Source organism: Oryzias latipes, chromosome 4, assembly GCF_053564925.1.
Source record: "Oryzias latipes strain Hd-rR chromosome 4, Olatipes_Hd-rR_3.1".
NCBI lineage: Eukaryota > Metazoa > Chordata > Actinopteri > Beloniformes > Adrianichthyidae > Oryzias > Oryzias latipes.
The window spans coordinates 35,224,465-35,247,902 of NC_136240.1; the positions used below are offsets into that span (position 1 = coordinate 35,224,465).

General features: G+C 43.6%; 1 protein-coding gene across 5 annotated transcripts; it reads right to left on the reverse strand.

The window, feature by feature from the left end:
- Positions 1–2,688: 2,688 nt before the first annotated feature.
- Positions 2,689–22,988, reverse strand: eps15 (epidermal growth factor receptor pathway substrate 15). 5 transcript variants are annotated; one of them, XM_078946343.1, is made up of 25 exons: positions 22,835–22,988; positions 20,639–20,680; positions 20,013–20,102; positions 19,888–19,935; positions 19,691–19,786; positions 19,498–19,566; positions 19,113–19,238; positions 17,994–18,053; positions 17,073–17,303; positions 16,734–16,879; positions 16,382–16,538; positions 15,951–16,033; positions 12,580–12,652; positions 10,795–10,956; positions 10,528–10,725; positions 10,043–10,423; positions 9,883–9,960; positions 8,733–8,895; positions 8,581–8,625; positions 8,097–8,485; positions 7,597–7,663; positions 7,454–7,524; positions 6,162–6,297; positions 5,871–6,088; positions 2,689–4,324 (listed from the first exon to the last, which is right to left on the reverse strand). In XM_078946343.1, exons 1-25 carry the CDS (start codon positions 22,886–22,888, stop codon positions 4,184–4,186), a joined length of 3,324 nt encoding a protein of 1,107 aa, XP_078802469.1. In that variant the 5' UTR covers positions 22,889–22,988; the 3' UTR covers positions 2,689–4,183. The 5 variants fall into 5 exon arrangements, with proteins under 5 accessions (XP_078802469.1, XP_011472861.2, XP_078802470.1 ...); XM_011474559.4 differs by having other exon boundaries at positions 7,597–7,666; XM_078946344.1 differs by having other exon boundaries at positions 7,597–7,666; positions 20,013–20,194; positions 22,835–22,975.
- Between the last annotated feature and the right edge of the window lie 450 nt (positions 22,989–23,438).

Here is a 23,438-nt window from a genome sequence, read left to right on the forward strand (position 1 = left end):
GCTGTATTTCAAAATAAAAGAAATAAAATAGCACAACAGTTAACTTAAATCAGGTTTTGCACTGTTTGAAGAATAATATGGATTCATTCTCTGTTTTTATTTGTGACAAATTTCAAGATTTTCTTACAAAAAATCTGAAGTATCCCTTTGACTTTCCCTAAAAGTCAATAAAAAAGAAAAATAATTTCAGTAAATGTAAACAATAATGACAGTTACCACACTTCTTTTCATCTTAATAACATTTAATTAGAAACAGAAGCAGAAAGAAAAAGAGGTTTAGGTTTACTTTGCCAAATTTTTCCTTCAAAGTCATTTGAAAGCCGTTTCTTTCCTTAATAGCAACAAAAAGCATCTTATCTTTTAAATTCTTATGTCTTTTTGTCAGAGTAAACATGTGGGCGTGTCCTCCTGCCCCTGCAGGTATCTGAAAGCCTTCCTTCCAGCCAGGTGAGGAAGTGAAGTCCTTCATCGTCTCCTCTGAGACTGAGTGAGATTCTACAATACCACAGTTTAAATATGCATGTACAAACCGGTTAGCACACATCCATAGCCCATCTGTATATTCTGTGTTTTTACTTTATTTAATTTTATTATTACGCATAACATACGTTATGTGGTAACAGTGTACATAAGTTATTACTTACTTTTTAACTTTTCCTATTTTTGCACATTTTTAACACCCCTCATTCTTTTTCTTTTGCACATTGCTATCATTCTTCTCTGATTTTTGAACTGCTGTAACAATTGAATTTCCCCAACGTGGGATCAATAAAGAATTTCTCAATCTCTGAGCTCTCAAGCACGAGGAGGAAAATCAGACTGTCTATAAACAAATCAAAAACACGATGCAGATTTCATTTGTGCGGCAAAAAAAATTGTTTTTAGATCAAACAACGTACAGAAAATTCTGCTTTTGAGGATTTTTTTGAATGTAAGCTGTCCTTATTGTTAAGCATAAAGAGGTGGACAAAATAGTTGATCCCCATCAGTTAAAGACAGAAAGTCCAGAATGTTCACTGAAATTGCTTGAAACATTCAAAGTAACAATAAAATAAAATGTATTGAAAATTAAATAATCCAAATCAGACATTACTTTTGAGTTTTGGATTAACAGAATTTAAAACGAACTAATGAAATAAGGCTGGACAAAAATGATGGTACCTCCATAAAAGACCTTATTGTCCAGGGGGTCATGATGAACTCAGGTATGACCTTTAATTGACATCACAGCTGTTTTCAAACCCAGAATCAGTCAGTCTGCCTATTTAAAGGGAGACAAATAGTCACATTGCTGTTTGGTGAAAAGCTGTGAACCACACTGAACATGGACAACAGAAAGGAGAGAATTGTCCCAGGACATTAGAAACACAATGATAGACAAACAGGGTAAAGGTAAAGGCTATAAAACCATCTCTAAGCAGCTTGAAGTTCCTGTGACCACAGTGGAACATATTATTCAGAAGTTTAAGACCCACGGGACAGTAGCCAACCTCCCTGGACGATGGAAGAGGAACATTGATGACAAATGGAGGAGACGGATAGTTGGAACTGTATCCAAAGAGCCCAGAACAACCTCCAAAGACATTAAAGGTGAACTCCTAGATCAAGGTACATCAGTGTCAGATGGCACCATTGGTGGTTGTTTGAGCCAGAGTGGACTTCATGGGAGACGACCAAGGAGGACACCACTGTTGAAAGGAAATCATCAAAAAGCCAGACTGGAATTTGCAAAAATGCATGTTGACAAGCCACAAAGCTTCTGGGATCAGATGAGACAAAATTGGAGGTTTTTGGTAAGGCACATCAGCTCTATGTTGGTAGACTCAAAAATGAAGCATCCAACCAAAAGAACACTGTCCCTACTGTGAAACACGGAGGAGGCTCAGTTCTGTTTTGGGGCTGCTTTGCTGCATCTGCCACAGGGGGTCTGGAAGTTGTGAAGGTCAAATGAAATCTCCAGATGATCAAGGCATTCTGGGTAGAAATGTGCTGCCTAGTGTCAGAAAGCTTGGTCTCAGTCTTGGGTCATGGGTCTTCCAACAGGACAACCATCCAAAACACACAGCCAGAAACCCCCAAGAATGGCTGAGAGAAAAGCGTTGGACTATTCTGAAGAGGATTCTATGAGTCCAGATCTGAATCCCATTGAACATCAGTGGAAGGAGCTGAAACATGCCATTTGGAGAACCGTCAAACCAGAGCCAACTGGAGCAGTTTGCTCATGAGGAGGGGGCCAGAATACCTGTGGACAGGTGCAGAAGGCTCATTGACAAATACAGAAACCGTTTCATTGCAGTGATTGTCTCAAAAGGTTGTGCAACAAAGTATTGTTATGGGTACCATCATTATTGTCCAGTCCTATTTAGTAAGATTGTTTTTTTTTAAATAATTCTGTTAATCCAAAACTCAAAAGTAATGGTTGATTTTGATGATTTAATTTTCAATAAATTTTAATTTGTTTTTTTGAACGTTTCAAGTCATTTCAGGGAACATTGTGGACTTTCTTTCTTTAACTGAGGGGTACCAACTATTTTGTCCTCCACTGTAAAACATATTTTACTTACATTTCTCGCTTAATGTCACCAAAGCAGAAAAGGTTTTTAGCTTGTCATAATTAAAAAGTTAATTGGTAAAAAACACATTTTAAACATCTGGATTAAAGATTAAAAGAAAACCCCAAACACATCATAAAACTAGACATTTTATTATTCAGCTTCAGTTAAATGCATGACATATTTTGGCCGACAGTCTCCATGATGCTTTTCTTACAAGTCAAGAAACAAATTAAAATATAATAATTAGCGTGCATTTTAAAAAAAGACTTCAGGAGCGAGCCTATAGACTTCTGGGGTTGTGGGTTTATTTCTGTACAAACGACAGTAACATTAAATGTACGGGAGCCTTTGAAAGAAACTACCGTGGAGTTTAGCGTAAAATCACACATGCAAATATTCCTGTATTTACAATTCACTTAAAGTAGCAAGGCCCGTTTTAACTGCAGAGTAAACTGTTAAATTAAAAAATAAGTACTGCAGGCCCCAGAACAGAAATCCGGACAGACGGTGCAAGTTTTGGTCAGAGAAGACTCACTTTTAGTTGTGCCTTTTTTAGAAACGTTGAACAGAAATAAGAGGTTACTGTGAGGAGTGAAAGTGCGGTTCTACGCCAGCTTTGATCCTCCCAACATGCGGAGGCTTTTCCCCTGCATGGAGTCTGGGAAGCAGACGATTTAAGACGAAAGCGTTTCTCACAGAGGAAAAGTCTTCCAGAAACACGCCGAGCACGAATGGATCTGAGCGGAGCCCCCTGGTTGGTATGTTCTGAGACAATAACAGGTGAAAAACAGCGGCATGGTTGTGCGACAACAGTGGATCCTTCAGCGGGACCCTCAGCCTCTTAAACGTTTAATAGAAAGGTTTTCTTTCTGCAGAAACGTTACCTTTGCAGGCCACTTTCATGAAAGTTGGTATCAAAGCTAAGAGTGCTATTTAGGCAGCAAATGCCAAACTGCCTGTGAAAAAAAAAAAAAAAAAAAAAATCACTGTAGTGTTCCTCAACTTTTAAAAAAATCCCCCCCCCCCTTTAAAAGCTGCTGTCAGGAGGCACACTTCAGAGAAATAAAGTGTCATTTATGTTGTTTTTTGTCCATTCTTACATGCATTTCACATCTGAGGAGACTGAAGATTTTAGTTTAACAGAGTAGAAATGAACAGAAAGACCCAGAAGACAAACGTCTCATTTGTTCTCTGGAACAACAAGGTCCCTTCAGTTCAAAGAGATCCAGACGTTAAACTTTCCAAAATGGTCCTGAAAAACCTTCAGAGCAGTGTGGTTTTTAGGTGTAGATGTCCTTCCCACAGTGAGATTTAAGGTGTAGTGAGTTTGGTTAGAAGCTAGGAAGCTAAAGAAATGACATTCTGGAGAATTCGTCTTGCATTTGTGGTCTGGGTGGAAGATGCTCTTCACAGCTGTTTCTTTGAACAAGAACAAAACCAAAAAGTAGGAAATAAAACTTGAATCCGGTTCTGTTGGGACTTGGAAGATGCCAGAACGCATCTGCCGTCTTTTTGTCTGCCGTCTAAGGTGGCCACATCCTTTCCCCGAGCTGCTTTGGTGCATTCTGGGCCGTGCCGGGCCGGGCCGCGCCTGTCGGAGCCAGGCCAGCGGAGCGGGACGAGTCTCTTCAGGAAAGTTCAGACTTGCTTAGAGCGATGGCGAGCTCCAGGTCCTCTTGCTCCTGCTGGGTTAGCCTTGCTAGCCGCTCCTTTTCCTCGCGCTCGCTCTCGCGCTTTGCCCATTCTATCATGTCTTCTTCTGTTGGATACTGCTCCATGGAAACAGACAGAAAATAAAAGCCATTACAAGCACACGCCGGGTTTTTCCCTGGAACAGAGGAAAGCCGCTCACCCAAACCAAACCTGCTCGCCTCATTTTTCCCAGCAGGCACAGCAGAGAAGCGCGGAACAAGACGCAGCGGGGAAAGCAGAGACTCGGTTTCACCGCGCTTAGAAAGCTGCGTGAACGCAACCATGCAAGGACCAAACCTCCACGTGTTTTCAGAGCAGATGATCACGGTGAGCGACACAGAGCATGCATGACTCTACAGGAAAAATGGAAGCTGGACATCAATGCCGTCAGAGGATGTGGATTCAAACCAGTTTGGGGGTTTTCAGAGTTTTTGCATGTTTCTTTCATCATTTATCACTTTTTTTGCCTTCTTTGATGCAAAAAAAGCTCAACTTTAAATATAAAGTTAAGCCTGAAAGGCTTGTAAATTAAATTTGAAATGTTTAAAGAGGTTTTTCCTCCCCAGCAAAACAAATCTGAATGATAAACGAGATGAAAATGCAAAAACGGGGCCTCGGCATGCTCAGGTTTGGTTTATTTCCAGATAGACGTCACGGATGCACACAGAAGCCAGAGATGTTGCCCTTGATTCAACACTTTATTCAACTTGATGGACACAGATATATAAAAACAGAAACACACACACTGACAGTACAGACCGGTCCACAGCACAGGACGAGGGATGAGACTGTGGAGCCATGGAGGAGATGGACAGAAACAGAAGTGGAGAGCAGTGAACGAGGGAAACCGGGATGGCGTGTTAGAGCATGCAGGAGTGACACACATGCAGTCAGGTGGCATCACAGGATGGAAAGTGCACGCCATATTTACACCCCAGTCTAATACAAAGAAATATCTGCTGCTTTTTGACACTTTTGTCAAGCCTTTTTGCAGAAGTTATTGAGGGGAAACGGAGAAGAGCTGCTTCTCTGTTTGGAGTAACTTGTATTTAACTTGAAGTGAGGCACCTTTTTCCATCACTGTACAAAGAGGGTTAGAAAACCCCCGCAGTCATAATTTAAGGAGGCCGACTGCGACCCCGTTTAAAAGCAGCTTTAAAATCTCTGTCAGCTTATCGTTTTATGTCACCAAACTCCTGGTTCTCATCAACCGGTGGGTTTAAATGCAAGCAGCCTCCCATCTCCACTCACTGCCATCAAAAATACCAGGAAATGATTTCAGTGCTGCAGGTTTCATGAATTCTTTGTACATTTGCACTAAAACTGTAACGTTTTAATCATCAAATTGGGCTAAACCCAAATAAAAGACGAACCTCCGTTTCTCTGGCTGTCAGCTTCTAGCATCCATAAGTGCTTCAACTAGAAACCAGCAGCAGAAAACCAAAGTCACTCATTTCATTCCTTTTGGACTGTAGTGGCAGTGAATGGAAAGATTCAGAAGGCTGGTCCATTTTGGGAGGGAGGGGGGCAGGATGAATAAAATAAAATAAAAAGGAGGAGGAGGCGGAGCTACTACTGAGATTCAGGTGGTGGTGAAGGAGACGATGAGAGGGAGGTGCTCACTTTATCAAAGCTGGCAAACCCATCGGCTTCCCGTACGCTCTGACGAGGAGGGGAGGAGGGGGCGAAGGGGTCGGCTAAAGGGTCCTTGACAGGCAGGGAGGAGGAGGAGGAGGAGGAGGAGGAGGAGGAGGAGTCCCCGGCGGTCTGTGGGAGGAACGGCGCTCTTCGCTGGAAGGAGGAGTCGGAGGACTCGGTTCTAGAGACAGACGATCTCTTACCTGCCGGGGGGGGGCACAGACAGGCTTGAGCGTTACGACAGACAGCCGAGGCGTAGCGCCTACGGGTACTGACCTGGGGGGGGAGGGGGAGGTCTCGTGGGTGTACCGGTTTTGGGGGGCAGAGCTGGCGGCACGTCGGCACTTGCAGGCGGGGTTTCGTCCTGGAAAAGGTTCTTGTTGTTGATGCCAAACTGGTCGGGTCCGTTTGACTGAAACGGAGACATTCAGAACACCGGAGCTCATTGACTGTATGGGAGAACTGGACTGAGTGGCCCCTCCCCCTGGCGTTCCAAACAGGAAGTAGGCTTCAACAAGTTAAAATCCCACAGACTTCCTTAGATAAACAGCTGTTACTCTTTCATTCTGTTGGTCAGAAGAACCATCTTCTTCATCCCTTTTTCTGTAATTCAAGTTATTTATGTCATAAACGGACCAATCAGATGTTTCAATAAAAGTAGGCGGAGCCATGTCAAAAGTTCAAAACCTCTGACAGATTTGTCGTAGGTGTCCGAATTGGGAATAAACGGCGACTGAATTGACTTTAAGCGGGAAGCAAAAGCATTTTCTACGGACGCCACTCTCACGCAGTCCGGGTAAAGAGTCGATGCCTGAGCTCCTTCAGGTACGACGTCCACAATCCCTTCACCTGTACCTTCACCTGCATCACCGTTTCATTCAGGGGGGGGGCTAGAACCCAGCGTACGGTACCACCGGGATGGTAGAAACACGGGGATGTCAGTGGTTGAATTCTACTCAGTTCTAGCCGTTCATTGCAACTTCCAAGCGATTGTGGGCGGGCTTATCTGAGAACAGGTGAGGCTGCGTGGGTGGGCGGAGCTTCAGGCACAATGCTTAACCTTTGCTGCACTAAACAAAAGTTTCTGATTCAGTGACCTGGTGGAGGGAGTGACGCGTAAAAGAAAGACTGTCGGCTGTTGAAACAAAGTGTCTTGCCCCATCTTTTATTTGACCTTTAACCTTAAGGCATTCAGAGTGAACAGCAAAGGAAGCATCTGATTGAACCAGGAAAAATATGACAATAAACCCTTTGAATCCTTGAATCCCTGCGCTCTTTTTGAAGCAGCAGGAAAAGATCAAATCTAAAAAACATCCAACCATACTCGGCAGCAGTAATCAGAATACTCTGGAGTAACAGAGTACCTCATACTCCTTCACACACCAACACAGTGCATCAGAAATTTACCTCCACCCGAAATTCAAACCAATTCCAACAAAACTGTGGGAGTTTTTTTCCAACAGGGTGTAAATGTTCATACTTTCAAATCTCCTGCTGGAATCAGAACAACAAACGGATCTTTCTGCCAGAGTCCAAATACTTTAAGGTTTTAACAAACGACCATTTACCTTAGTCAAGGCACTAAAATCCGCAAAGCCTTCTCCAAACGATTCGTTACCAAACACGGCAGCAAAGGGATCTGAAAGAAGAGCAAAAGATTCTGATTAGTTCCAGGTGCTGCCAGAAGGGGGCGCTGCGTCTGTGGAAATACCTGGATCTGAGGAGGCGTTTCCTTTAGTACCACCTGGAGCAAAGGGGTCGTTGTTGAGGGAGGGGGGCTTCTATAAAAGGAAGGAAAACAAAACAAGGCAAAGATTCAACTTTATTTTATTTTTTAAGGGCTGATGAAGTAAAACAAAAAATTAAGAATTGAACACTAGAACTTATTTAATCTCCTACATTTATATGCAGTATTTCAACATTAAAAGTTAAGTCTTGATATTATTTTACTTAAAGAATCAGATTTTTTTCGTTTAATTGATTTCATTTTTCATTTCAATCAGAACAAAAAAGTCAAATTTAAAACAATGTTTTCCTCTTAGACTTTAAGGAACCTAAAGTTTTTTATTTAAAATGAATTATTAAACATTCAGCTGTTTAATTTTGAACCTTTTAAAGGTTTTTCAAAACAAGATTACGTATTTTAAAGCAGTGTTTGGGATCTAAGGGCCAGATTTGGATCAGATCAGGAACCAAAGCCGACCCACTCACCACTGTCAGCTCAGAGCTGGGTGGAGAACTGCTGAACGGGTCTGATCCTCCGTCCTGAGAGGCAAACGGGTCCGTCTCGCCCTCCACAGGGCTCGCCTTGAACGGATCGGCGGCGTTCCCCTGGTTCTGAGCGGAGCTGAACGGATCTTTGGGCGCTAGAGGAGGATTGGAGTCCTTGGAGACGAAGGGGTCCGCCGCTTGTCCTGAAGCCGCGTCATTCAGCTTGGACGCAAACAGGTCCGGTTCTGGTATGCCGGGAGTCGTACCGAACGGGTCGGCCGGAGCGGAGAAGGGGTCCTCCGTGGAGAAGGCGACTTCGGAGGTCTGCGCGAAGAAGGAGTCCACGGCGAAAGGGTCTGTACCTTTAAACGGATCTCCCTCAAACGGATCTGCCCCAAACAGAAAAGGTAAAGGAGATAAGTTCCCCTCTGACATCAAAGGGTCTGTTTTTATCATAAACATCAATGTCAATCAAAGAATTCACCAGCTCCGCCCGATTTTCCGAAGGGATCATCTTTAAAGGGATCGTCTGCGAGGAAAAACAATAACGTCATCGACATATTTTCATCAGACTGTCAAACATAGGAGCTTGGACCTTCATCAGCTCGGTCAGAACAGAACCCGTCCAGCACTTACGGTCGGTAAACGGGTCGGAATGGAAAAAGTCCATTTCGGGCAGGGATGGGGGGCTGGTCTGTGGCGGTAAGGAGCGAGGGACGACCTGAGGGGGCAAAGAGGAGGCGGCCGTCTCTGCAGACTCTGACGGGTCGTCTCTGCTCTCCGGCTCTGGAGACTCCACCTGTTGGGGTCCCAGGACAAGCGTTAGCGCGCGGCGCTGACAGATGTTTACGCTCCAAGTGGAGACGACCTTCTCTAGATAAAAGGTTACACTTTTGCCGCCATTCCTCCTTCCTGCTGCACATTTAAGGGAAAGGTTCACGCTCAGAAACTCATTTGCACAGACAGATAACCCGGTGAAAAAGCATTTTGGGCAAAGTGAACAACCCCCCCCCCAAGAAAAAGAAAAATGAAATGAAAGCAGGAAAAACCATAAAATAAATGAACGGGGGCCGAAATCCCTAACGGGGCTCAAAAAATGTATAATCCACAAAAGAAACCCAAAGAGATGTCTGCGAAATACAAAGGTAGGTTTGAAATTATTATGGGATGGCCACAGCACCTACCATTTTCTGCCAAACCACGAAATTTGGCTATTGTAACATTTTCACACAATGCAGGAAAAGAAACTTTTTGTTTCAATTATCTTCATGAAATTTCAGTTTCGTTGACCTCTGACCTCGTTAGAGGTCACCAGCTTTAAAATAATTTTTAAATTTAAACTCCTCCCAAGGATTTTGATCTAGAACCTCTCAACTCCTTAAATATCTTTGGGAAACTCGATAATTAAACATTTGCAGATGTTGAGTGGTGTTACCGTGGCGATCTCCCAAAAATTTTTTTTTTTTTTTTTTTTTTTTTTTTAAATCAGAATAGGCCTGCAACATAAATCGCTAATCACAAAAACAAAGAAATCCAAAGCTTTACTTTTGGAGATTCTTCTTAAATATTACTTAGACCTGTTCGTTGCCCCCGGGCGACCAAAAAATAAAGTAGTTGCTATGGAGACAAATCCACTCGAAAAGCTGCAATGTTGAAAAAAACTGTTTTTCATGAATTTGCCATTTGTAGTTCAGGCTGACATCAAAATCACAGATTTTTGGGCAAAACTTGACGCAAAGGTGAGAACGTTTTGAGGTGAAATGTATATAATAATGAGACTGGTCACCTTCAGCGGTGTGACTTTAGGCGACTCCTCGTCATCATCGATTGTCTCAGAGGAGATATTGAGGGCAGAGCTGCTTTCCTGTCAACACACAGTTTAGTAAAGATTCTGTTTTATTTTTACAGATCTATGATGTTCCGCTTGTGTCAGGGATCCGTTTTACCCCAACAGTGGCCTCCTGATTCTTGGAAAGACTGTTGTATAAATCAGAAGAGGCGAAGCAGGCGAAGAGGTCATCCAGGGCGTCGGGTTTGGCGCCTTCTTCCTGCAGAGGCTTTGGACTCTCACCTCCCTTCCCCTCTTCTCCTTCTGTCTCTTTGGTCTTTTGCTTTTCATCTAAACTGTTCTCCTGCTGTCTGCACGCAGCAGGAGGTTCCTCCACCTTCAGCTCCTTAGGCCCATCCTCCCGGTTTGGGGAGCTGTCGTGGTGCCCCCCGGCGCCGTTGACCATGACCGGAGAGCTGTCCTCCAGGGCTCTCTTCCAGCTGAGCTGGGCGGTCACAGACCTCTCCTCCACCTGAAGGTCCTTCACCTTCTGCCGGACCTAAATGGTAACCACGGATAAACGCCATCAGCCTGTGGAGACGCCCCGTTTGCTCTGGATGGAGCGCGTCTGGTTTTTCTAAGACTCCTGTGGGAGTTTCTGACCTGTGACACTTGTGTGAAGGAGTCATGCACAGACTCCTGCAGCGGCGTGAGCTGCTCCTGCGCAGCCTTCACCTTCTCCTGCAGCCTCCTGCTCTCCTCCTGCAGAGCCAGCAGCTCCTCCCGCGCTTGGACCAGCTCCTCCTCGTACTGGCATATCTTCTGCTCCTGCTCACCGTGCTCCGACTGCAGTGAAGCGATCTGAAGAGGGGGAAACGTTTTGATGAGCACACAAAAGAGATGCTTTCATCCCCAAAGATTCAAACCCACCAGTTTGGCCTCCTGGCTGGTTTGCCGTCGAATGTGGGCGAGCTGCTCCTCCAGAGAGCTCTTCTGTTGGTCCAGCTCCTCCAGAGCCTCCTGGACTTTCTGCCGCTGCGTCTGGAGCCGCTGCATCTCCTCGTTCTCCTTGGCCACCTCATCCTGAAGATCCTTCGGGAAAACATCCAAACCGGAGGTTAGGAAGCTTCAGGAAGCAGATGTTTGAGAGTCTCAAATGAAAATGAAATGAAGAGCAAAGTATATAGTAATCATCATCACAACAATTAGTTTTAATCTAAGATTACAATGAACAAACTACAGAGTTCTCAGAAATCGTCTCTACAGCAACAGTTTTAATGACAAAACCATTTAACCAGTTAAAACTGGTTAACGGCCAACGGGTAGTTTAAGACGAGAAAGACTTCAAATAAAATGACAACAGATGTAAAGCAAGTAACACGACATTTTAACAGGTAAAAGCACACCTGGGATTAAAAAAGAATGCTACAGATCAGAGGTCACCGAACTTTTTCAGGCTGACGGGGGTTTCACATTTAGTTTTTTTTATCTTCCAGTTTCCCTCAACTGTTCAGGCTAAAGTTCATCTGTTTATCTTCATCCTCTGTAAAATGTCTGCAGCTGCTTTATTCTTTATCTGTACACTAGATTTGATGTAGGCACCATTAAAATGTGATTTATCCTTAACTGTCATAGTGGAAGTTTAAATAAATAAATAAATAAATAAATTAAATAAATAAAACCAACTTCAACAGATAGAAATAAATATAAAAAACAGTTTTTCTTTTTCTTTAATATGATTTACAAAAAAAAACAGGATTCCACAGTTTGAGCAACTTTCTTAGCAGCATCGTCGTGACATTAGACAGCCGGTTGCTGAATATTCAGCATTACTATTATGGTCTGTTGGAGCAAACTGTTGCATTAAATCCATGATTGGAGTAAAGACTCCTGGTTTTTGTCTGTTAAATGCAGCGTTCTTTTATTTTGAAGTCGAGGGTTTTTCTTCCATTTCCTTTCTTCTGTCAAAAGAAACTTTCCTGACTCGTTTGTTCTTGCTAACTGCTGGTTTGGGGATTTCGATGTAGTGGTTGGCGTGAGACGCTTAAAGAAAGTAGCAGATGACCGAGGAGTCGGATGTTGAGGAGAATCCAGTAGTTTTCCAAAATAAAACTTCCTTCAGAATTGGATTATCAATTGAAAAAACAGGATGAATGTTGGTCCTGGCTCGGTACAAACTGGTTGGACACCACTGCTATAGAAAATGTTTCAAAGCTGTAAAAAGAGATTTAGCTTTTAAAAATATCCAGATTTCCCCAAATAAATGTCCAAATTCTTAGGGATGCAGGAGGATCGAACTCTGTGTGGAAGAAAACGACTTCAAACCTAAATGGAACGATCTCTTAGGAATACAAAAATCAATTCAAAGGTAAGCTGCATTATAGTGGGACTCTCTAGAGGTTCATTCTGACGCCATCGTCCTGAAATAGAACAGACTTTAAATACACAGCTCTAAAAATAAACTACGGGACATCAGCCTCGTCTCCTCCAGGAAACGGCTGCCTTTGTCAAAACATGATCCGTGTCATCTGGTGTTTTTAATAAATCAGAAATAAAAACGTTTTTTTTTGGTGAAGGTTTCCATCTAAATGACACAAAGACAGAAATTGAGATTTCCAATATCCATCTCACAGCAGAGAGCCGTTCTCCTGCCAGCCAAACCACAAGTCCACCTGTCTGTTCTGGATCCCTGAAGGAGGAAGGAGGAGAACATACCTGCACTTCGTCGCTGCGCTGCCGAATGGCCTCCTCATTCTCCTTGATCTCCTCCTCCACAGAGCTCTTCTCCCTGGGGTTCCAGCACAAAAGACAGGAGTACTTAGCGAGCAAAGAGAGACGCTTCCCGCCCGGTACGCCGACCAGTCCCAGCAAGGCTCCTTCCCCCCGCCCCTGAGAGGAGACCACCTCCTCTCCCTGAACCATCGTGGTCCAGAGAGACCTGCAGCTGAGGCAGGCGGGAAGCAGTCCAACAGAAATGGTCATGGCGTCAGTTTCCCGGGGTGCGAAGGTGAGCGAACGCGTGACGCGTAGCGAGGAGGAGGAGGGAGGAGCAGTGATGAAGGGGGTGAAGCTGGAGTCCGGAAGAGCCGGCCTGCAGCTCACGAGCAGTTCGGGACCTTCTTCAGGAGCTACAGCTCCTGTCAGACTTTAGAGGATCGCCCACATGGAGACCAGCGTCACGCCAGACAAACATAGAAAAGTCATTTTAAAAAACAGCAAACCTTTTTACAAACACAAACCGGCAAGTTCACATAAGGCAGAGAAAAAACTAAGTGATTAAAAATATAGATTTAGCTCAAAGGAAATGAGAAATAAGGAAATAAGCAGGTAGATTCTGGATTTTTTTATAAATATATATAATAGAAACTTTCCTGTTTCTTCATTTTTCACAGCATTTAATGATTTAAAGCCACGTCAAGCCGAGAACAGATCCACAATTCTGAAGGTAGAAATTTAAAACAGAACTCTAAATAAGCACTGAAAGGAAATCCAGAGGAATAGGAGCTTTGTTTTTGGAGCCGTCACATTTAGGTTTTAGAAAAAGCTTAAACTCCACAGCTGGAGTGAAGACGGTGAAGGATCATTTAAAGGAAGCCAAATTTTCACCCAAGATTTGACTTGAAATGCCGCTTTTTGCAGCCAGAAATGAAATGAAAAAGCATAATCATTGCATTTTATTGATTAACTTTATAAACTGAAATTCAGAAGTTTCCTAATGTCTGCAGATAACATGGACGACTTGCAAATTTCATTTTAAAGTTAGAAAAACAAAATCCTTGAAACTGAAACCTGAAAGAAGTTTGAATTTTCGGTTAGTTTTCTCCTTTTTAAAACTCAAGTTCACAAACTACAACTGTCAAGGCAATTCTTTCAAAATGGTTTGGAATTATTCTCATTTTAGAAACTTTTTAAAATAGTTATTAAAAACAATATATTAATATATTAACAAATATTAATGCAGCTGAAGTGTTTTTTGCTCATAAATTGGTTGCCTTTCTGAATAAATGGAGCCTCCTCAGCATTTCCCAAAGGCTTCCTTTGATCTTTCTAATGTTTTTCACATTTATATTTTTGACTGTCAGAACAGTAAAGCTCACGCCTCTGCTGCTCCTACGTCGCATCACATTCTCCAGAATCCTTTGGCTGAGAAAGTCGCTGCCAAAACCTGAAACAGCAGCAAACGGACATCATTGTGTCAAGTTTGATCTATGGTGAATCTTCTGAGTCTTCCACGCATCTATTAACCCATAAACTGTGATCTGTTTGGAAGAGCAGCTGGGCTGGAAACCACTTTTTCACTTCTCACTTTCAGCTTTCATGAACAAAAACGTATTTTTAGCTTAATGCAGGAGTCAGAAACCTGAACCTCTGATTTGGATCAGTTTCCCACTGAGATGAAAGAACAGGGAGCTGCAGCACTAAAACATGTTTTTGCTGATATATCACTATAGTTCATCAGGATATTTATTTAATTATTTATTTTAATTAGTTTTTATTCTTTATGAGCGTGATATTTCCTTTGATCTTTTGTCCATTTTCCACAGACTTTTCTGTCTGTCAAAACAAATTCCCTTTGATGCAGACGTTTCCATTTCTATTTATTTTTCTTTAAATCCAGTAAACCCAATAAATTATATTAATTTTATGGATGACAACTATTTTTTTATTAGGAAGCAGCTGTTAGTTTGTGGTAGGTCTGGAAACATAAGCCCCGCCCCCGCAGCGTGTTCTACACAGACAGATCAACATACGGCCATCGTAGCAGCACGGTGACAGGGTAGTGGGGGGCCCCTGATAGCAAATTTAATTCATTTCATGTGGAAATGGGTGGTTTTAGTTTAGGGGGATGAAATGATTGTTTGGGGGCGCTCATGTGTCCCCTACGAGATCGCCACTGACCGTCTTTCCATCCCATAACAGACTGTGGTCGGCGTTCACAGCTGCAGACACGCCCCCTCCGCTGCTCTCTCGCTCTACCTGACTGTGTTAACGGCTCCACGACCATCTGAGAACACGACGGTTATTTTCCTGAACCACAGAGAGCCGCAGCTCAGGGAGGAAAGAGACGCATGCGGCTCCGGAGCCGCTGGATGCCGACCCCTGGCTTAGTGTGAGGAAGAAACTAGCAACAGAAACTGACAGTGAGCCCAACAGACATTTCCAGAGGAAAAGGCAGGGTTGATGCTATATTGCTGAATGAAAATGAAACTTAAAGGGGAATAATTGGAAAAATATATATAAATAAAGAAAGAAATGATCAAAGTTGAGCATAAATAAAGTCAAAACAGCACAATATCAAAAGATGTGTTTATGGAAAATGCCAGAGCCGGGTATCGAACCAGCGAGCTTCTGCACCAAGGATTCCCCATGGATTTCAATGGAGGCAGAAATCCTGGAATATCTGGAAAAGTTCAAGGATTTGAAGGACCAAAAGTCACAGCTGGAAAAAGCTGAAAGAGCTGAACATTTGGATAGTTGAATGGTTGAAACAGATGAAAATTGTAGAAGGAGATAAGCAGCAAAAAATGGTGGAAGATACTAGAATAAAGAAAGAGAAACAGGAAAACAACGGTTGAAGGATTTTTAGCATCCAACCAATTATAGGCAAAGAACTTTCTAATCATGAAAGATTCTTTAAAAAAAAGTGTTGGTAAAGACATTTTCTTAAACTAAAGTTGTAACTGTTGGTGGTTGAGAATCTTCAGAATAAATCTCAAACTAATGTTTAACATGTTTACAGTTAATTATACCGGTTTCAGACAGAACTGAACTCAGAAATCCAAAAAAATGGATTACTGGAAACACTGACCCCTGCTGGTCAGTTTGGGATACAGCATGTAAATGTAAATGTCTTTTTTTATGATCGAACCTAAAAAAGCTTCAGTCATGTCCTGTTTTTAACACCTCCGTCTGCAACATTTGCAGTATATCTACGGTTCATACTGATAAACGTGATCTAATACAAATATTTTGTTTCTTTAACTCCACCCCCTGCTTTACTACAGCCAGACGTTTGTTTTTATCTTTTCTCCAACTTGACTCATGGCTTCATATTTGCTTGTAATAGATGCACAAATTAAAATTACCTTTGTAGTTCTACAATCTCGTTACTGAGAGAGTCGAGCTCCTTAATGGCAGAGAAGTCAGCCGCCAGGTTGGCAGCATTGCTCTGGAAAAGAAGCAGTGAGAACTGCTGGTTACAACAAAACGATGGAAAATATTCAAAAGAAACAATGAGACGTAACTGCAAAAACGGAAAAAAAGTGGGAGGAAGTAAAACTGACATCGGAGATGAACGACAAACTAAGACAAAAAAAACATTTGTACGTCTAATGATGAAAAACTGTCACCAGAAAAAGACGAAAATGAGCACAAACAAATTTACTTTTGCCCCCTTTGTTCAGTCCAGCTGACTGGACCCATTCAAGAAAACGTGTTATGTTAAATAAAACCGATTAAGAAGCCGTGCATCAAGAAAAGTAGAAGAAAGAGAAAGAAAAGGGCCTGACTGGCTGACCTGCTTGATGTTTTGTCTGTCTGAGGGAGGGATCATTTCTTGGGAAAGACTCTGCGGAGGCTCCAAGCCTTTGGTCAGCTTCAGATTGATGAGATAAAGTGCCAAGGCAAACTGTTCCCGGGTCAGTTTCCCGATGTCTCCGATGTCACAGAGCTCCCTGAAAACGCAGTTATGAGGGTGACGTCAGAAAATGATTTCTGCTCTGGGCAGAACGGTGGCAGCGGGTCAGAAGCTGATGTGAGGAGGAGAATCGATAAAGTGACGCTCCGGCGACAGAATGTTCAGCTCAAATATGTGGGCTTTTGTTTAGTAGATGTGTGCTTCAGCATCAGCATCTCCTGTTTTTACTCACCAAATGCGAGCGAGTGTGGCAGAGGGCAGCCCCGTTTTCAGGAAAATGTCCCTGACTTCTGGTCCGGACACCAGGCCGTCCATGTCCCCGTCCGTCTTGCTGAAGAGCTCATCGTACTTGGCCTTTTCTGCTGGTGTCACCACCCACTGTCCACGCAGGAAAAGAAGGTTTTCATGCTGCAGCAACAGCTGGATGCCAGTGCGGCCCACATCACGGTCCCCCCACTCACCTGCACCTCACTTGGGCTGCTTTGAAAATCGCTCTGCGCTAGCAGGTGTGAAAGCATCCTAACCGCGAGGAGAGGCGGAAGAATAAAAGACCAGGACAGACGGTACTCACAGGGGCAGCTGCTGGTGTCGGGGCAGGAGCTGGAGCAGGTTTGGGAGGGTGGGAGGCGGTCTTGGGACCGGCGTGGGAGGAGCGACTATCTTTGACGGACGGGGGCGAGGGGAGCAGGGGCATCGGGGGAGAAACGGCGGGCTTTTTCCTCTTAGAGGGTGGAACCAGGGGGGGAGGGAGGGACATGGGAACGGGCTCGCCCTCCAGAGCCCTATAGACCAGATACATGGCCTGGGGGGGCAACAGCATCAGAGGGGAGAGAAAAGAAATCCATCAATAACGGGACATGGTTACTGAACCATCCAACACGGACAGAAGTGCAGCAACAACCCCACACACATGTTCACTTTTTCTGGCTGTAAGGCTCGCCTTTGGCGGTCTGGGAGATTTTTCTCTTAGTGCAATTTTGCACGTTTTTTTTTGGGATCCTGATTGGCTGTTGACTACTGTCAATCAATCTCCTTTCAGTTTGCCAAAGTTACATAAATCTTCTAATTCTGGACACGTTTTTCTCGTGTGAAAATGTTCATGTTTGTCTGGGAAAAGCGTACAAAGTTTGCGATAAAGGAGTTTTACTGCCTAAATACATAATTATAAAAACTAAAGATGTCGGCGTGTTTCTGTGTTTGCTAGCGCAGAGGAAGAAGCATCCGCCTCGGTGGAGATGTTCAAAAGCGTTACAAGGATTTGCTTTCCAAGATCAAGTGTCCATTCTTTCTTTAATACATTTCTCACAAAAGTGCAACTTAAATATGTTTGTTTTTTCTTCATTATGCATTTTTGGCATCTGCAACGTTTACTATAGAGAGACCTTTAATCTGGAAAATGTGGGAATTTCACTGATCCAAAGTCAACTCCCACAATACGTGGAGGAACGCTACACGTCTGAACAGATCTGTGTGCAGGAAAGTCATTTCTCACCACAGAAAACTCGTCTCTGTCCAACATGCCATCCCTGTCCAGGTCGCTGAGCTCCCACACCTTCAACACACAACACCATGTCATCAGCATCGGTCAGACACGCTTCCTCCAGCTGAGATTTACATCAGAAATTTTTTAGACCTCTGCACCAACGTCATGACTTTTCTTCCGTCAGACCCTTCAAGACCCCCCCCCCCCCCCCCCCCCCATCCATCACTTCTGTCAGCTCCCGATTCACAATTTAGACAAAGAAGGACTGACAAATGCAATTTAGAGGTTCCATTTCTTAATAAATGTCCTCCATCATCAGAAGAAATGCCACTAGAGCTTGTTAAAAACATCATTTTCATCAGAAGAGGTCTTTAACAGGATCGAGGTTTTTAACCACAAAGTTTAGCCCAAACGGGGATTGTAGTTCAGCTGATGGAAAGAAGCTTTCGCCAGAAATGTAGAGCTTTTTAAACAAAACTAAAACTTCATTATTCTGTAGTCTCTTCAGATTCACCTAATTGTTCACACAGAAATAATGGTTTCTTCTTACCAAACAGGATGCTGATAGAATAAATCATACTATTATGAGGCAAATGTCTGTCATGCTGCAGTAATTCTTCATTATTGAGGAACAAAGCCTGCAACCCCCCCCCCCCCCCCCCCATGAAAGAATTAAACTAATTGGTTATGATCAAAGTGATTGAATTTGATAGATCCAATCACTGCATCTTCATTTTATGGAAATGTGCAAAATCAAAGTTAAGATCCTGTGATTTTGCCCTGAAAGAACGAGATGTTTTTTCAGGACTACCGTCTAGTGAGAAATCACACAAAAAGACAGGAATTGTTGGGATGGTTCCCCAGAACTAACTTCACGCCAAACTATCCTTTCCACCGGCTACACGTCAACTTGTTTAACCAGAAAACTAAGGATATATATGATTTTTGCTCACCACTTATAGACAAATCTATTTGTGAGGAGCAGTTCTCCACACAAAAGTTGACTCTAGACTCTGATGAGGATGTTTCGCTAATCTGATGTGAACCTACTTTCCTTTAGGTTTTAAATCAACGTTCTGTGAGGGTCCAACCTTGCAGATAAACAGAAAGCATTCTGGTGCTTCCTACCCTGCCGAGGATGTCCACTGGAAGTTTGGAGTTCAGCAGGACGGGCTTGACCTTGTCTCCAGAGAGCATCCCCCCCACGGGACCTAGACTGTCAAAGATGGAGTCAAACTTCATCTTCTCCTCCGGCTGGAAGATAAAAACAGCAACAAGGTAGTTACACGAAAACATACTGACAGAACAGAACGAACCCAAACCATGTTTATAGGCCAACTGTTACAACATTAAAATGTAAAAATTAAAGTAACTTTTTGACAAAAATAAAACGGAATTGAACAAAACACAATATTGATTTCGTGGTGACTTGATGAACAAAACAGAAAGCGGAAGCAAAAACTAAACCGTGGTGGTCATTTTTAACCCCTTCATCCTGTAGGAAGACGCTCACCTTGACGACCCAGGGAGCGTCAGCCGCCGCCGCCGCTCCTCCGGCTGACAGCGGGCTGCTGCTGTCATGCTGGAGAGTCACACAAACATCAGTCACAACAACATTTACACTGAAAAACATCAACCTTCATTCATATTTCCTCACTTTAACAAACAATGAAGTCCGAGGAACCAAAGCTTAAAGGCAAACTTACAAACTTAGGGGGAGGAACAGCCACATGGAGATTCTTGAGCGCCACCTCCAGGCCATTCTGGGCACACGCAACCAACCTCAACGCAATGAAGAATTGCTACAAAAAATAAATTTAAAAAAGACAGAAGTCACTGAGGAACGATCTGACGGTCACAAATCTAATTAGAACTCAAAAGACGATCCAAAGAGGATTTCTACCTGTTTGTTTAACGAACCCTTCCTTTCAGAGTCTGATAGATCCCAGATCTATGGAGAGAGTAAGTAGAAATATTAACAGGTTTCAATCTGTAAATCAGAATCTAACCTGGATAAGTCAAAACTACCTGGCCCAGGACGAGGTCAGCCAGCCCCGACCTCTTCAGGAACAGGGCGGCGTCGGCTGCTGCGACACGCCCGCTGCCAGAAGGATCCACCTGCTCGTGCAAAGAAGAGCCCACGCCAGAGCCGCGAGCGTCAGTCGTGTTCTGCACGTCGTGTTTCTCAAAACTGGGTTTTATTGCAGCGGCTGTGATGTCAAACAACATGCGGTTTGTTTCATCTCCGTTTAGCCTTGCTCTCCTGCCCGCCCCGTGACATACAGCAGCTCAACGCCATGAATCCATACGCCCTACAACTGAACCTCATCGTGGGTTAAAGGGAAACCATCGTCTTCCCTGAAGCTCATCCCTGGGAGCTCTGGCTTGAGGGAAATCATCATTAATTCATGTCCTTTATTGACTGCAGAGGCATGAAAGAGATCAGAGCTCACTGCAACACCAAAGCTCTGTCCTTATGAAGAGACAAACACTAAGGAATATCTCAGGTGAGTCACATGTAACCCTGAACTTTCAAAGTAAGAGCTACAAAGAAAAGGTCTCAACTTTTTGACTTTCAAAATAAGACGTTTTACAAAACCACATAGAATGTGTAGATTGATATGTCCACTGTGAGATACAGTACATGTTCATACCTGTCGATAGTATTTGTCATAGATGGGATTTCCACTGGAGAGCTGTTCAAGAAAATTACACAATGTTAGAAAATGTTCTTATAGCCTTAAAGCAGATTTTCATAAACATGACAAACACAGACACTTAAATTCCCAATAGAGCAAATGTTCATTGATCCACTCCCATCACCCTTTGATCTGTTTTCACGATGTTTAATTACGATTACGTCGCTTTTAGCCTAAATTTGAAAAAGGACGGAAGTTTATTAGAAATTTGCCTCAGAGTTGTAAACGGGACCATTCCAGCGACACCTCCCCATTACTGAGAGCTCTCTGTTTACACTCTCTCCCGCTATCACAGCCCCCCCATACCCCAACCTGACATTACCGGTGCAACAAAAATGGCGGGAAATATTTGAGCTACCCGGCTACCGTTTCAAGCCAGATTTTGGTTATCCTTATAATTAAGGAAAAAGTAAAGCATTTTAAATTTTCACTATGCAGTCTAAACCCTGAAGGTGGGGTTGCAACAAAGTACAACGCCTGATGCTTGATATTTATAAAAAACATTAAAGGTTCTTCAGAGGATGGCGGTGAGAGCCGACTGCAGGACACATTTCCTCCACCAAAGCTCATAATCGACGTGGAAAACAGAAATACACAACAAGCTGTCACGGCGTAGACAAAACTAGATTTATCTTTCCTCTAGAACTTCCTAAAAAAGAAAAAAAAAAAAAACTTCTTTCCTCTGTGTGCTGCTGGCCCTGAAGAGGAAACGAATCAGCATTTCCTTTTTCGTGAGGCCGAAACAGACGCAGAGGCTTTCAGTTCACAGGTGAACTGAAGGAGGAGAGCGGAGAGCGGTCGGCGTCTCATGGGTGAACTCAACAGGACACTCAAAGCTGCAGAGACCCAGACCCAAAAAGCGCCTCCAGACCCCAACGCTCTGTGGCAAAGGGGAAGTGGAAGAGGCCGGCCGTCAGCGGTTATCGCTTAGCCTTCTTTAACGGATGATTTACTGCCAGATAGCAGGCAACACAAGCCTCTGCCTCCACAATGGAGGCGCTGGGACAGTTGCAGGCTGTAACACTGTGGTCATTGTACTGAAGACCTCCAACAAGCACTGAGGGGAGAAAAGGCTGCATCATCCTGTCACTCAGAATAAAAAAGAAACAGCAAAGAGCAACACACTCAGGGCCAAAGGCACACATGGGGCCACGTTTGGGGACTCAAAGCTACATCCATGTGATGAACTCCTCTGTGGAGGGATGGCTGCAGCCGGCAGACACCTCCTCGGTTGCCACAGGCAACAGCTCCTCAGGTAACTAGAGGAACCTCCTCACCTGACTTCTGCATGCTAAATAACTTGCTTACAGTTACACACAGGCAGGACCCGCCCACGGTGACAGCTGCGTTCTTCATCACAGAAGCAACAGGCTGTGTGTGTGTGTGTGTGTGTGTGTGTGTGTGTGTGTGTGTGTGTGTGTGTGTGTGTGTGTGTGTGTGTGTGTGTGTGTGACAGCACACACATGGATTGTGTTCGGGCTCACTTCCTCTTTCCCCCCCCCAGCTCAACCAGATCGGAGTTTGTCCGCTCGTGAGTTAACGGCGGCTAGCAAGCTAACAGTTAACGCCGTCCACTTCCGAAAGGTCAGAGGGGGTCTAATCAGTCCCACTTTACTGCTAAAAACAGCCCAAATCAGGTTAAATACCCAGTCTAACTATACAAAACAAGCACATCCACGGAAAATCGGCATTCAACTAACTCTGGGCGGCAAACTTAGTGACTTAAACTTGGTGTTTTTAGCAGAACTAAAGGAGGCGTCAGTGACCCAGAGCCGCTCCACCAGACCAGGCGTCCCGTATTCCCAACTCTGTCGGGACCGACCACCCCAAGCAAAGGCCGGGGCCAAACCCCTCCGGGCTCCGTCAGCCTCGCGTCGTTGATGAAGTTTAATGAGGCAGCCCGACACTCACTGGCGAGCTGTTAGCCGACATGCTAGCTAGCTAGCTACGCCCTTACGCCGTCCCCAAAGAGAATCCAGAAACTTTTCAGAGTCACAGCACGACTAAACTTCCAAAAAGAGACGCCGCGGGGAAACAAACTCCCCGTTTCCATGAGGTCACTTGAACCAACACCGCTACAGTTTCGGAACTCACAACAGTCAGAAGCCAAAGAGCTCCGGCGCCGTTACATTTGAGTTGTAGGAGTGTTACCTGAGTGAGAGACAGACTGGCAGCCATAGTGTTTCTGCTTCCCACTGCCTTCATTCTGCTGTGCTGCAGGGCGCAGACGGGGCTCGCTGGAAAACCCGGAGCTGGACCTCCGCGCAGGAACGGGCGCGAGGCGGGCAGCTTTCAGGGAAATGTGACGTCAATTCACGTCGAACATGTCAAAATAAAACACCCTAATTATGAATAAAATAAAACTGAATTGAACATAACATAATATTAATGTTTACTGTATGTATCCGTGCAAATATATTTATTATTAGGGGTAATCATGTCACAAATTTAACATCTTTTATTTTCTTTATTTTTCAATTTATTAATATCTTCATTAAATTGATATCAAAATTAATGTATTTTTCTTTTTATTGCTTGAAATAAACATTCATCTACATTATATTGAGTTGTTAGAAAAATTTGGCATTTCCAATATGAACGTACATTTTTTCAGAGTAAAAGAACAAATGTAAACATTTAGTGATCCCTCACATTTGCCAAGAAAGAATAGATTTTTGCCTCATCTTCAATCATTTTTCAAGTTTTGAATTTCAGCAGTTGGATTCAACATTTTGTTAGCATGTATCATGTCAAA